The sequence below is a fragment of the Anomaloglossus baeobatrachus genome, chromosome 6, assembly GCF_048569485.1.
Source record: "Anomaloglossus baeobatrachus isolate aAnoBae1 chromosome 6, aAnoBae1.hap1, whole genome shotgun sequence".
NCBI classification, from domain to species: Eukaryota; Metazoa; Chordata; class Amphibia; order Anura; family Aromobatidae; genus Anomaloglossus; species Anomaloglossus baeobatrachus.
Window position 1 is genome coordinate 460,984,839 of NC_134358.1, and position 14,870 is coordinate 460,999,708.

The 14,870-nt window shown below is 37.8% G+C and overlaps 1 protein-coding gene across 1 annotated transcript in view; it reads right to left on the bottom strand.

Moving 5' to 3' along the window:
• The window catches only part of KCNH8 (potassium voltage-gated channel subfamily H member 8), a 718,195-nt gene that overhangs the window by 126,222 nt on the left and 577,103 nt on the right, over positions 1 to 14,870 (bottom strand). The window contains exons 10-11 of the mRNA XM_075315296.1: positions 13,762 to 14,011; positions 5,854 to 6,068 (exon numbers count right to left, since the gene is read on the bottom strand). Coding sequence (XP_075171411.1) covers positions 5,854 to 6,068; positions 13,762 to 14,011 — 465 coding nt within the window. The remainder of the gene's footprint in view (positions 1 to 5,853; positions 6,069 to 13,761; positions 14,012 to 14,870) is intronic.

The window sequence follows — 14,870 nt, forward strand, 5'->3', positions numbered from 1 at the left end:
AATATACAAGGAATCCTATTGCATAGCTGATAAATACCAATATCTGTATGTAGTATAGTTCATGCACCTCTTTAGATGTGAGGTAAATGTTTAGCCTGATTTGGCTTTCACTACTCCATTGCCTATTGGCATGCATTAGTGAATTTCTTCACCATGCTTGTGATCATATTTTGGGGAGTTTATGAGAAAAATGGTTGAATCAGTTGGTCAAGTAGAACAATGAAACAGGTTAAACCCTGCCAGATATGATCATAAGGCTCTTGCTAACAATTTGGATGGCCTACAGCACAAACTCCTCCATTACATATGTTAAGGCCAAGTCTCACTAAGCGACATCGCTAGCGACATCGCTCCTGAGTCACGGTTTTTGGGGCGCAACAGCAATCTTGCTAGCGATGTCGCTGTGTGTGACATCCAGCAACGACCTGGCCCCTGCTGTGAGGTCACCGGTCGTTGCTGAATGTCCTGGACCATTTTCTTCAAAGGCGATGTCCTGCTGGGCAGGACTCATTGCTATGTTTGACACTGTGTGACAGGGTCCCAATGACAGCAGAGATCATTATACAGGTCGCTACTGCGACCTGTATCGTTACTGAGTCGTTGGTAAGGTCTGACTGTGTGACATCTCACAAGTGACCTCCCAGAGACTTACCAGCGATCCTTATCAGGTCGTATCATTTTCGTGATTGCTGGTAAGTCACTAAATGTGACGGGGGCTTTACTTCCCAGAGAAGAGAATTTCTCCAGATTGTGTGCAAATAGCCTATTCAGAAGGAAGGATATTTGATCTGTGGTGCCATCTATTGGATGTAGCAATCCTAAAAGTCAATATTGAACCTTCTGATTTGGCTTTCTATCCTAAAGGCCCCTTTACACACTGAGACTTTCTAGCAATCCCACCAGCGATCCCAACCTGGCCGGGATCACTACAAAGTCTCTGGTGAGCTGTCAAACAGGCCAACCTGGCCAACGACGCAACAGCGATCCGGACCGGCAGAACGACCTAGCTAGTCTTTGTGGACATTGTAAAGCAGCTTTTTGAAAGGGAAGTCGCTAACGAAGTCGCTGTAAAGTCCTTTACACACTGAGACTTTGCTGCACAGCGGGAAACAAAGGACCAAAGAATGGTCCTGAATGATTTGTAGCGATCAGCAACTTCACAGCAGGGGCCAGGTCGCTGATGTGTTTCACACACTGCAATGTCGCTGGGGAGGTCACTATTGCGTCACAAAACTGGTGACGTTACAGCGATGTCGTTTGCGATGTTGCAGTGTGTAAAGCCACCTTAAGTCATGTGGCAAGCCTCTTTAAAGGGTCAATATTGTCTTTTAGTATTGCACATATAAAAGATGGCACCAGAGATCATATCATCTTCCTTAAGGAATGTCTATTTGCATATTTAATTTCCCAGAGGAGCATTGCATGGCCTATAAGTCTTCTTAGACTGGCTTGTCAGGCATATCACTCACCACACGGTGAAACATTACCCTTCGACCCTCAGTCAGAGCCCTCTCATCCAGCCAAATCAGATCAGCAGCTCTGCACAGATCATTTTGAAACGTGTCTGAATATAGTGTTTCTCGTTTATTATCCTAAGTAACAGGGAAGGCCTCGTTAAAAGGTTGATATAGACTTTTAGGATTGTTACATCCAATAAACGGTGCCAGAGATCAAATCGTATAGCTTATGAAGAATCCATTTGCATATTTAATTTCCCAGAGGAGAATTACATTGTCTATAAGTCTCCTTACACTCGCATGTCACTCTCTACAAGAAGAAATCTTCCCCGTTAGACCATCAGAATTTGTATTCACTCTGGTAAAGTAAAAGTAAAACCTGTAATACTGAGAAAAATCAACTGTTTTGCTAATGATGTATATTTAGGATAATTCTTATTTCCTCTACTGTTATTTTTTTGTATTCTCATAACCTATAAGTCCCTCTTAAGAAGAGTGAATCGAAAATTGTAGAAAAAAGTTATTGTATATAGGTCAATTCCAATGCAAAATACTATAATGATAAAGAATGCAATTCTAACACATTGGTAAAAATATGTACTATGCAAAATCTGTATTGTGAATAATGCAAACAGTATGCAGTGGTCACCTCATAGTTGCTAAAAATATTACTATTGTAAAATGTAGAATCAATTCTCATGATTATACATTATTATTTTATTAATATTAAAATCCTATTTTTAGGAATTAAACATAAAATACAGTCTATTTTGCACACCACCTTACATTCCACCTTTATACTACATAAAGATATATACAGCAACAACAATCAGCAAAAAAATATTCTTGTGATAAATTCATCTGTGTTCATGTAAAAGAAGCTGAATCACATTATCAGTCACTACCCGTGTAAAAACAACTGATTTTATTTATAAAACAAACAAATTTAATAAAGAAATAAAATAAAAAGCAGACCAGTTGTTATAAGCAACCCCTTTAAGAGTATATGTTTGTTTATATTGTATTGAACTATTCTAATAATTACCCCTAGTGAATATATATTTTATGTGGTTATACCGGCCAGCAGCTTTTCCTCTACATCTGCATATAGACATGTATACCGTATTTTTCGCTTTATAAGACGCACCTGATTATAAGACGCACCCCCAAATTTGGTGAAGGAAAAGAGAATTTATTTTTTTAATGTTAAATGGGGTCCGTCTTATAATGCCAGTGTCCGTCTAACAAATCATATAGGGTATATGTCTCTTATAGTCCCCCATCCTATAATTAGCCCCCTTAATCTGGATATGGCCCCCTTATATTGAATATAGCCCCCTTGTGCTGGCACACATCCCATACAGCTGGCACAGGTCTCCTATAGCTGGCACACATGCAATACAGCTGGTACAGGTCTCCTATTGCTGGCACACATGCAATACATCTGGTACAGGCCTCCTATTGCTGGCACATATGCAATACAGCTGGTACAGGTCTTCTATAGCTGGCACACATGCAATAAAGCTGGTACAGGTCTCCTATTGCTGGCACATATGCAATACAGCTGGCACAGGTCTCATATTGCTGGCACACATGCAATACAGCTGGCACAGGTCTCATATTGCTGGCACACATCCCCCTGTGTTTGATATTGCCCCCATGCTGCTGCCCATAGTAAAATAAACTTTTTCCTTACCTTCTCCAGTGCTTGTGTCTTCCTCCGTGGGGTTGAGCTCCTCCACTTCTTGGTTTTTGTGCCTGTCATGTGATCAGCACAGCAGAGTAACATGATCTCTGCATGCCTGATCACAGCATCAGCAGTGAGATTGTGAGATTGGGGAGACACCAGGAGACACGCTGAAGGAGGTAAGGAAAGCTTTTTTATTTTAGAATGGCCAGCAGCATGGGGGCCATATCTAACATGGGGAGGGGCATGTGCGATCAAATGAGGGCACAGGCAGATATAATATGCGCTGCTCCCCCAGCCCATCGCCGCGGTGCGGTTTCAGCACCACGGTGATGGACAGCGGCTTTGCATATTATATGAGCAGGAGCAGAAGATCAAAGGCTCCCTCTCACAGCTTCACAAGCCTCTACCAGTCTTCACCAGCCCCCCCCAGCAACCCCCAGCACCGCTCCAGAGTTGCCCCCACCTCCCCTGGACCCGTATATTTGGATTATAAGACGCACCCCCTACTTTTCCCCCAAATTTGGGGGAACAAAAGTGCGTCTTGTAAAGCGAAAAATACGGTATATAGTTTGGCTAAATTCACACACATTCTCAATAAGGAGAAGAATGTCACTACCAGACATTTCTGGCAATGGGTTATCTTCTGTGGGGAAAAAGGATCGGTCACGTTGAAATTAATCTGCTATCAGTGGAATGTGGGGGCCAATATACACATCAGTTTAGAAATCTATCACTTTATCTGTTTGTGGCAATGTTAACACCTCCAATACCTACGGCAGGATGGGTTTAAAATAAGATAAAAATCATACATTAATGTACAAACTGGTATACAGACACTAATCACAATAGTATTCTAGAAATAACAGTTTTACTGACTTGCAAATGTATTGGACATACTGTAGATAGTCTTTTTTGCATGCAATATAAAGTATTTATAGACAGCATGAAAAGTTGCATACAAAGTTACGCCAACAGTAATAAATTCAACTAAAAAGCCATCCCTCAACACCAACTAGAAAGCATCATTTGATCATAAATCAGTTTAGAAGATTATTCAGAAGCGGAGAGATAAGAGCTACAAGCCCTGCAGTTAGAATGAGCCCCCAGACAGATTTAGCTGTTAACTCATTTTTGAAGAAAATACATGGATTAAAGCAAAAAAGCTCTCAAAAGTGTACATATTCTTAGAAAAGGACTTATCACTTGCTAAAATTAAATTCAGTTAAATACCTCATAAAAATCCTTGAACTCCCCTGATTCTGCCACTCTTTCCATTATGAGCTGCATCATTCCAGAACAAAGATATTCACAATTATTGCTTTCGGAGTGGAAATTTCTGTTTACAAACCAACTGGCATTTCTTCACAATTTTCTTTGGGGTTGTTATGCGCAATAGGAGGCCAATCCTGTTATTACTCGCATCGGACAAGCAATAGCACTGTCACAGATGCACTAAGTGAAAGCCACTACTGTTAGGCAAGTGCTTAAGGGCCGGTATATACTTTGTAGACACCCGTAAGGCTCTGACCGAGCAATTCCCAGACTGCTATTGAAGAATAGCTTGTGACTGGTGGAAAGGTGCAAAGGACGATATCAGAGTAAGGTAACAGGAGTAAAAACAAAACTAGCAAATACCCAAAAAAATAACAAAGGGAAAACTCGGTATGTAGCTAGGGATGAGGAACCAGAAATAACCATTTTTCAAATGTTGAGAAAAAAACAGAAGCTAACCAGAAACCACTCACCACACACTGTACAAAGGAACTGAATAAACCACATTGAACTGAGTTATGAACAGGCTAAAAACAGCCAGCCCAATATTAATAATGAAGCCCAGGTGATGCATCCCTCCAAGTCATACCCAGTTAGACACTGCCTGCTCATCTCTATGGCAGGGTGCACACACTCCCACCATTGGCTTACACCAGGCAAGGCATCATCCTGCATTGCCTTGCAGCCAGGAGACACCGCATCCCATATCTCCTAGGCCGTGAAACATGTTGGAGGCACGGCATTATGTGTCCCCACATCACACACCACTTCCACACACGAGACATTAACATGTATAGTTGCGCATCCCAAGTGTGCAATACCCCCGCCTCAGAGCAGACAGAACAGTGGGGAATGCTTGCCACTGGAGAAGGACAATTGCGACCATGGCAGATATTCTTAATGGAAGCATAAGCTGACACCCTTCCATCCCAGATGCTGCCAATTATTGCTCAACAATGTCTGAGGCTGCTGAACAGCTAGGTCAGATGCCCATATGTGTTTGGTAGCATCTGATGTAGTAGAGTGTCGCAAGAATAAAAGAAATCAGGAAAGCTCATGGATTACTTTTTGGAGCAAGTGACAGGTCCTCTTTAAGCGCCTTCATCTATAAATATCATCTCATTAGCAGCCATATATTCTCTTAAAACTTCTTTAATGGAATTCTAAAATTATACATTCTTTTTAGACTTTATTCAGAAACCTAATTTAGTGTATTAGCCACAGCTAGTTCCTAACCATAGCAGATGGCTATTTCAGTCATCTAAGGAAATTCTTTTGTATCTTATCTATCAAAGTCTTCTCAAAGAAGAACCCAATTATGTCTCAGTTGAAACTGAAACAAACTATATTTGGTAAAGTCTATATTCTGATACAGATCATAACATTTTACATGGTTTCATGTATCAATATCACCTTCATGGTGATGGCACTTACATCACTTTCATGACCTTCTCGAAGGTTATATGTAAGATCTTGCTGTATGTCTTCTACAAATTTATGTGCATATTCAGGGTAAAAGTCCAAAACTTCATAAAGGCCTTTGAGGATAATACATTGAAGATCGCAGTAGGTTAGTGCTTTCACATCGGCATTGGTTTTAATGACTTGATCTTTAATTGGTAGGTTTGCTCCAATTAAATCACCTTTACCTGTAAAAAGCAGAGGCAAAGTTAGATAATTTTCCCATCGGTAGAGATTATTTTGTAATTCAGAAACTTTACAAATTTCAAAACTGCTGCTTTAGATCACTAAGTAAATATTATAAATGTGCTACATATAATTATCATATATTCAGAAATTATATTTACGTTTTGTGTTTCATAACTTTAGTTTCTCATCTTTATGCCTGAATTCAAGCTTCAACTTTGTATGTCCAAAAAAGGACAATATAGTGAGAAGCTGTGTATAATTTTTGCATATTATCTACTGCAAAGATCTCTATAGTTTTGCAGCATTTGTAAAAGTGGATAGTAACCTACAGGGGGGAGAAATAAGTATTGAATGCGTCATCGATTTTTTAAATACTGTATATTTATTTTTAAAGGTACTATTCACATTAATTTCTCACCAGATGTCAAAAACATCCCATCAAATCCACAGGCAAATAAATCAAACCCAGAGGTCCATAAATTATGTGTAATAATGAGAAATGACACAGGGAAAAAGATTTGATCATACGAAGAAAGAGAGGTGCAAAAAGTAATGGAAAGTCATGACACCTGCTGAAATCTGTCAGTAAGTAGAAAACAATGCTGCCATTAGTGAAAAATATTAACAGCTGACCCAACTGATGGCCTTTAAAAAGGTGCCTCATTACTAAGGTTCCACACAAGATCATCTCATGATAGGCAAACCAATGAGCAGTCTCAAGACCTTCACAACCTTATTGTTGCAAAACATACTGATGGCATTACCATTACCATGGCATTACCATTATAAATGATGCTTACCAAAGAATTTCTCAACTACTGAAGACTCTAGTTAGTACTGTTGAGGCCATAATGCAGAAGAGGAAAGAACATTTCACCATAAATCGGCCCAAACCAAGTACTCCCCGCAAGATTGCAGACAAAGGGATAAAAAGAAATAGCTGTACAGTAGTCCAAGATCCAAGGACCATCTGTGAAGCGCTACAGTAAGACTTGTAATCAATGAAAACAATAAGTAATGCACTCAATCTCCATGGCCTGTATGCACGCTCATCACGCAAGACTCTGCTCAACAAACAGCTTGCTCAAGCGTGTTTAAAGTTTGTGCAACAACATTTAGACAAGCCTGTGAAATATTAGGAGAGTATAGTTTAGTCAGATCAGACCAAAGTTGAACTCTTTGAATACCACAATACACATCATGTTTGGAGGTCAAAAAGCACAACATATCACCCCAAAAACACCATAGCAACAGTGAAGTTTGGAGGTGGGAAAATCATGTTGTGGGACAGGTTTTTTCAGCATACAGCACTTGCAAATCTCATATAATTGAAAGATGGATGAATGGAAAATTTACCGAGACATTCTTGATAAAATTCTTCTGCTATCTACCATGAGGATAAAGATGAAAGAGACCTTTCCTTTATCTTTCAGTTAACTTTTTATGTCTGTATTTGCACTTTACTGTGTTTTTGAATTAGTTTATACAGCTTAGGTGTGATGGGTAGGTTATGTGACAGGCTTTGAGGTTGACATTGTTTCAGCTGTCACATATCACCGTGGTACCTGTTCACATAGGTTTATCTATGTTTGCTTTGTTTGTCATTTGGCTACTGAATTTTAATTGTGTTATTAAAGGTTATGTTTTATTCTATTTTTTTTACCCCCGCTGAATTATATATTATCTACCAGTGTGATGAAGATGAAATGAGGGTAAACATTTCAGCAAAACAAAGATCCCAAACACATAGCCAAAGAAGCTCTCAATTATTTTCAGAGAAAGAGAATAAAGCTGATAGAATGGCCCCACCAATCTCACCTGACCTGAATATAATAGGAAATTTATGGAGGGAACTAAAGCTCAGAGTTCATAGAAGAAGCCCACAGAATCTTTAGGATTTGAACAGTGTTTGCGTGGAATAATGGTCCAAAATCTCCCCTGAGCAATGCATGCGACTAGTTTCTCCATACAGTAGTTGTCTCTCCAACGAAGTCCTTTGTACCAAGTATTAAATAAATTTCAGTAAGTACGTTCAATACTCTTTCCCTATGTCATTTCTCATTAATATACATCACTAAATGTATTAACAGCTATGGCTTGATTTCTTTTCTGTGTGGATTGGATGAGTTGTTACCAACATTTGGTGAGAAATTCATGTCAATAGCATTTTTAGAAATATATTTACTTAGAAAATTAAGAATGTGTTCAATACTTATTTCACCTGCTGCATATTTAAGCTTAATAAATACTATTTCTCCTTTTCTGTGTGTCCTTTTTCCAAGTTATTAAGTGAGAGTCAAGCAGACTTCTCAATCAACTGATTTGTCCATGGCAGAACCATCAAAGGAGTTCTTTTATGGAAGATATATGATGGCATATCTCTAGAATATCAATTTTCAATTCAATGGGTCTGAGTAATTAATTCTAGAATGTAGTTCCAAGTCTATTAGTACTTGATTTAATAGTAGATCAGTTTAGAATCTCCTTGGAGTGTCAGAGCACTATTAATCATCACTAATTCTTTGTCCAACCCACCTCCCATTCTTTGGAAAAAGGTTACATATCCTAGTATCTTTAAAGTGTGTGTGTATAGTGAATATAGACAATGCCATAAAGGTTTTCATTAGAATAAGAACAAAGTTGCCAGACTTAACTTTGCTTTATTGGCTAGCTAATTATTTTTGTGTTTGTTTTTGCTTTTCGACATTCCAGCAGCTCTACCTGTTTTTTAATTATATTTCATTGGTATGGCTGTATGAGGCTTTGTTTTATGCAGGAAAGTTTTTATTTCTCTAAGCCATCTGGAGAGTAAACAAATTGTTTTGTGATTTATATGGTTTAATTTTCAGCATGTATATAGAAAATGTGCATAACTTTATATTTATTTTTTACTATTCATGTTTTAAAGAAAATAACCTGTTACATGAATTCTATGAGTTATTGTTGTAATGGGATACATGATAATCATAAGCTTTTTGTATTATTTTTTTGCACAAGAAAATGTGTCTTAGTATTAAAAAATGTAATTTTTTGTCTTTTTGGTAGATTTTATTGCATTTTTAAGAACCTTTTTATCTTGTTAAGGGATTACAGTTTTAAATGCTTATGTTAAAAGTAGAACATTAGCTTACTTGAATATAGTTGTTAGAGTTCTGGTTATGGCACTCTTGATGATTTCAAAAAGTTAAATAGACAGAATATGAATTTTCTAACTATTAGAAAAGGAACTAAGCTGTGAATAAACTGTGAGGTAGCACAGGACATCTATTTACCACTTATTCTACAGCACTTTAGAATAAGATCATTAATGGCTGCTGTAGAATAACATAGTTGTGGTCAGAAATTAGAGGTTAAAGGGAATCTGTCAGCAAGTTTTTACTACCTTACAAGAGAGCAAAATAATGTAGGCCAAGAGACTCTGAATCCAAGGATGTATCACTTAGATTACTGGCTGCAGGCCTTCTGACACAATAAGAGCTTTTAGGTTTTGCAGAGCAGATAGAGCTTTCTGCCCACACCAGGCTCTTAGTAGAGATTGTACATTGATAGTTAAGTGTCAATCAGAGGAGGGGGCCTCTGGGACTTCCATGCACTACACAATGTAGTCTATCAATGATAATCACTAGGTGATAAAGCCTTTAGTTTAAGTAAACAATAGCACACAGCCTGATAAAAGTGGCATAGTTGATTTGTGTTTTTTTTATCCCTACAGCATGCTATCCTCAGATTACATAGCAAAAGCCTGCTGACAGATTCCTTTTAAACATTGGTTACAGAGTTTGTACCCCAACAAGGATAACGTCCTTGTCCTGGTACCTTCCTATGCAGAGCCCTAAGAACTACTAGGGAAAACTAACAAAAGTGCCCAGCTGTTTTGTGCAGTCACATTGAAAATTAGGCCATAATGACATTGAGAAATTAACTGTTCAGTAATATATGCATAATAAGGTAAAAATTCACAATATGAAAAAGTTCTATTAATTTGCAACAATTTTTACTGTTTTAAATACTGACATATAAAATCATAACTGGCAAGTTAACAATTTAAAATCATGTAGAAGAAATTTGCAGTTTTCTCATACTAATTCTATGTTTCACTGGTGAGACATCCCATATTGTACTGATTACAACTCATTTAAAAATAACCGCAATTCCTCAGCTGAAGAGCTAATGAGCAGCTGTCAAGTGAAGAACACACAATCATAGTAAAATTATGCAGCCTTAACTATTGTACCTTGTCTCTAGCTGGAGAACTGGTCATATGGGATATTGAGCGACTGCTGCCTTATAAATGCTGGCTATAATCTGATTCCTCATTAATTGGAGCACCAGCTCTTAAGTCATAATTTTTTTTACTTTTGAGACGATAATAGCATATTTTTGTTCTATCATCAGGTTGAAAGTACTGGCATTTGTTAGATTGCTTTTAAACAAATAAATCAAATCTTAACATTTTTAATTAAAAAAAAAGAGCAAAGAGGACATTTAATTCTTACAAACATAAATATAAGAAATCCAGCAAGATAGGAAGGGTGCTGCACCACTGTATGTCACTCAGTGATAACACATATGGGCTCGTCGAGGGCTGGGAATTACCGTATCCTGAGCGGGGGTGCTCGTCCAGAAGAAAAGTCCAAGTACCGATGGATGAGTGGAGGAAATGAGGGACCGCACTCCGTACCGCTGTGCAGGAATCTTTAGTTTATTAGACGGTGCAGGGTAAAAAGCAGGAGACGAGCTGTGAGCTGGCTCCCAGATAGCTTTTTACCCTGCACCATCTAATAAACTAAAGATTCCTGCACAGCGGTACGGAGTGCGGTCCCTCATTTCCTCCACTCATCCATAAATATGAGAAAGCTAGAATGACAGCCACATGTCCTATTAACATCAGCCTGGGGCCATGGCTGAGCAGCTGTATCGAAGCCTTAAATTATGAAGCACAATGCCAAGCGTTGGATGAAGTGGTGCAAACTATACCACCATTAGGCTGTGTGTGCATGTTGCGTTTTTTATGCGTTTACGCAGCATTTTAAACTGAAGCGTAAATGCATGCATTGGGCGTTCCCAGCAATGTCTATGACAATTAAGCAAATTCTCCATGAGCAGGTTGTGTTTTGAAATGCAGCATTTTGGATGCCAAATTTTTGACAAAATCAATGCATTCTATAAAGCAACATGTCTCTTCTTTTGTGCGTTTTGGATGATTTTCCCTCTCTGTCTGTGGGAGAGCAAGCATCCAAAACGCATACATTCTGCATTCAAAATGCATTGAAAATGCATCCAAAATGCAGCATTTTGCATGCGTTTTGAAACGCACATTGCAGTGACAAAACGCTGTCGAATATTTGTCATGCCAGAACGCAACGTGTGCACATACCCTTAGACATTTGAGCTGTAAAACTGTATTCTAGAGAATGAATAATCATCCTTCCATATCTGCATGAATTAAGAACATGTTTGTGCTTTACGAAAGCCAGAAGAATGTTAATGAACTTGCTTGAATGTATTCTTTCAACTGTAAAGTTTGATGGAACCTACGTGTTAGTCATTTAGTCCCAGTGAATTGATTTCATAATGTTTGATCATTGCAAGACATATTGGACAACATTATGGGAATATAGTTTGGGAAGGGTCCTTTCTGTTCCAGTATGACTGTGCCCCAGTGAACAAAACAAGGTCCATAAAGGCATGGTTAGATTAGATTTTTGAGGAAGAATTTGATTAGTGTGCACATAGCATTGACCTCAACCCTGTTTGACACTTTGGGGATGAACAAGAACAGACCTTGTGAGCCCTACCCTATGATCCAAGATCAGTATCTAAGCTCACACATGCTCTTGGGCATAATTGTGCACAAATCTTCATTTGGATGCAAACTATTTAATGCCTAGAGGGATTTCTAGGAATCATAGGATCAGAAAATATGATATCTCTTATCCAGAAACAGCACCACGCTAGCTTATGGTTTATTTCTTTTGTAAGTCAGCTCTGTTGTAGGGTGCTGGTATTTCAGCCTGTCCTTATTGTGTTAAAGACTGGCATCATGGCTGAGATGGGCATCTCTGTTTCTATGTAGCAGCAACAGTGGAGGATATAGGTAATTGGTTATAGCACTCTCCCAATGGATTCAGACTAGCAATGAAGTACTTAAGAGGATATTTATTAAAAACTCAATTCTATGACTGAGTTGTTTGTTTTTGTAATTGTTTATTAACACTAGAAGTCCCAGGAATTTAAGTAACATAAATAAACCAGTTACAGAATAAGGACATATATAGTGCATGTTTGCAAAGCTGTAAGAGAGTTCAGTACAAGGAGAACACATATTCCAGGTACTGGTCTGCAAATAGACCTTAACAAGACACAGAGAACAAAGGGAAAAACATATCAAAAGCATCACAGTGACTGTTTCTGCCATTGGGGCCAACCAAGGAGCATTCAACATTATTACCAGACCGTAATATACTTGCTATAGTGTAAGAGCGAACAAGCAACCCAGAAAATTATCACTTTGAAATGGGTAACGTCAAAGGAGAGGAATTCCACATCTCCCTAACCTTATTATATTTCTCAATGCAACCCCTATTTTGATATACTGTCCATTCATAGGGGAGCATTGCATTTACTAGCTCCACCCATGCACGTACCGTCGTGGGGAACTGTCCATCCATTGCAGGGCAATGAGTTCCTGACAATAAAAATGGACTCCCGGAGAAAGATTTTGCGGTGATGAGACCAAGTTTCCTTATTGACAGCGATTTTGATTCATTAAAATGGTTAAAATACAACTTGTTTCTGCTGTACAAAATTAACCTGAAGTTGTACAGCCGGAGCTTATTGTATTTTAACTATTTTAATCAATCAAACCCTCTGTCATGGATTTAGTTACCGTATTAATAAATATCTCCTTGGAGTGCTACATTGCTAGTCTGATCCATTGGGCAAGTGCCATATCCGGTTACCTACATCCTGTAGTATGGCTTGGTCTGTGGAGCTCCTGTGGATCAAACTCTAACAGCCACCAGAGAAGCAGCATTCCATTCATTTCATTGAGAGCATCTCAAAGCCTGATTTACTCCTATCATACAAAAGTGCAACAATCAAACTCATCTTAAATTATATACTATAATATGCTGCTCACAGATAGTGCCACTTTTATTTTTCTCGTGTTATCTAGTATAGTTAATAATAGCAACAGCAGACAGATGTTGTACTCTGTAAATCCTATAGCTGTACATTTTGGGTTAAGGAAAGAGTAGCACAGTTAGCCTCATTGTTTCTATAAATGGGAGATCCAAACACTCCTTCTTCATGATTGACTGAGATGGGAACATTCAAAATTTTTACTTGCTGCAAAAAAGAAAACTGATCTTCAGCAGAATTCTCTGTGCTAGATTTTTAATAAAAAAAGCATTGTCTATTAAATTACAGAAAATCACATAAACAACAAAAAAGAAGAGAACAGAAGTTTTGATGACCTCAATGGTTGCATTCTGTATTGTATTAGTAGAAAGTAATATTTATTTTATTATACTGTGAAATATTATTGTTTTTCATTGATTTTATTGCATTCTGATAATAAAATGCTAATATTTGTTTAGTGCTTAACAAAAGTAGCACATTATCATAATTATCATCATCACTATGATTGAAGAGAATCGGTCTTTGATAAGAGTAGTAAAAAGTACATACCTAGTATAGCCAAAACCATCCCATCTTTTAAAACTTCCATGGAACCTGAGCACACCAAGTAAATTGCCTGCAATGCATCTCCCTGCCGGAGTAGGTACTCTCCAGGAGCACAGAAAGAGGTTTTTATATGCAGAGACAAGGACCTGAGGCATCCGCGGCTAGCACTCTCGAAAAGGGATAGTTGGAGAATCTCCTTGTTTAAGTGCATGGTTATATCTGAACGTAGCTCATCTGGAAATTCTTTCAGGAGCTGTCAAATACAGACAAGGAATTACTGCAGCCGGAAATATATTTTTATAGTTCAGAATGATAGAAGCTTTCAACCATTTAGCTTTGTAACAAATCTCACCTAAGCCGTTTGTGACATAGGAAAATGTGCCATAACATATAAATTAATAGTTGTACAGGCATTGTAGAAAAATAACTAAACCCTGAGTCTGTGACATTCAGGCATACAATATATCTATTTTAGGTTCTATAATATGGTATTTAACAAAAGTTATGCTTGTAAAATGTCGAAGGTGTTAAGGTGTTAAAACAATCAAAAAATTCTGTATCATATATATATATATATATATATATATATATATATATATATATATATATATATATATATGGGTGTTTTATAAAAACTGGAAATCTATTAAGCAATAGAAAATCTTCCAAAAAGTATATTGTAAAGCTTGTATTGTGTATTAAATAATGTGTAACTGCACTTTTAGAAAACTTTTAATATAGAGAGGTTTTAAAAGTTTTGTTCAATAGGGAAGATGCACTCAGTGGAGCAAAGCTCTCATCCAAGACTGAAGATGAACTCAAGGAAAGTCTATAAGCTTAACATTTTTAATGATCTGTTTTAGCAATCAGTGGGAGCCCACACTCCCAGACCACCACCGATAAGAACTTCTGACATGTCCTTATGATATATTAACAGTTAAGTGTAGATATACAATAGGTTTCTACTACATACTAAGAGGAGTTTGGTTTCAGACACACATATTGTATGTATACATATCTATATATATAATTGCCTTATTCTGTCTGTCTGTCTGTCTTGCTCCAAAATTGTGTCCTTACGGTGACACAAAGCTGATCGTCCGCTGGGCTCG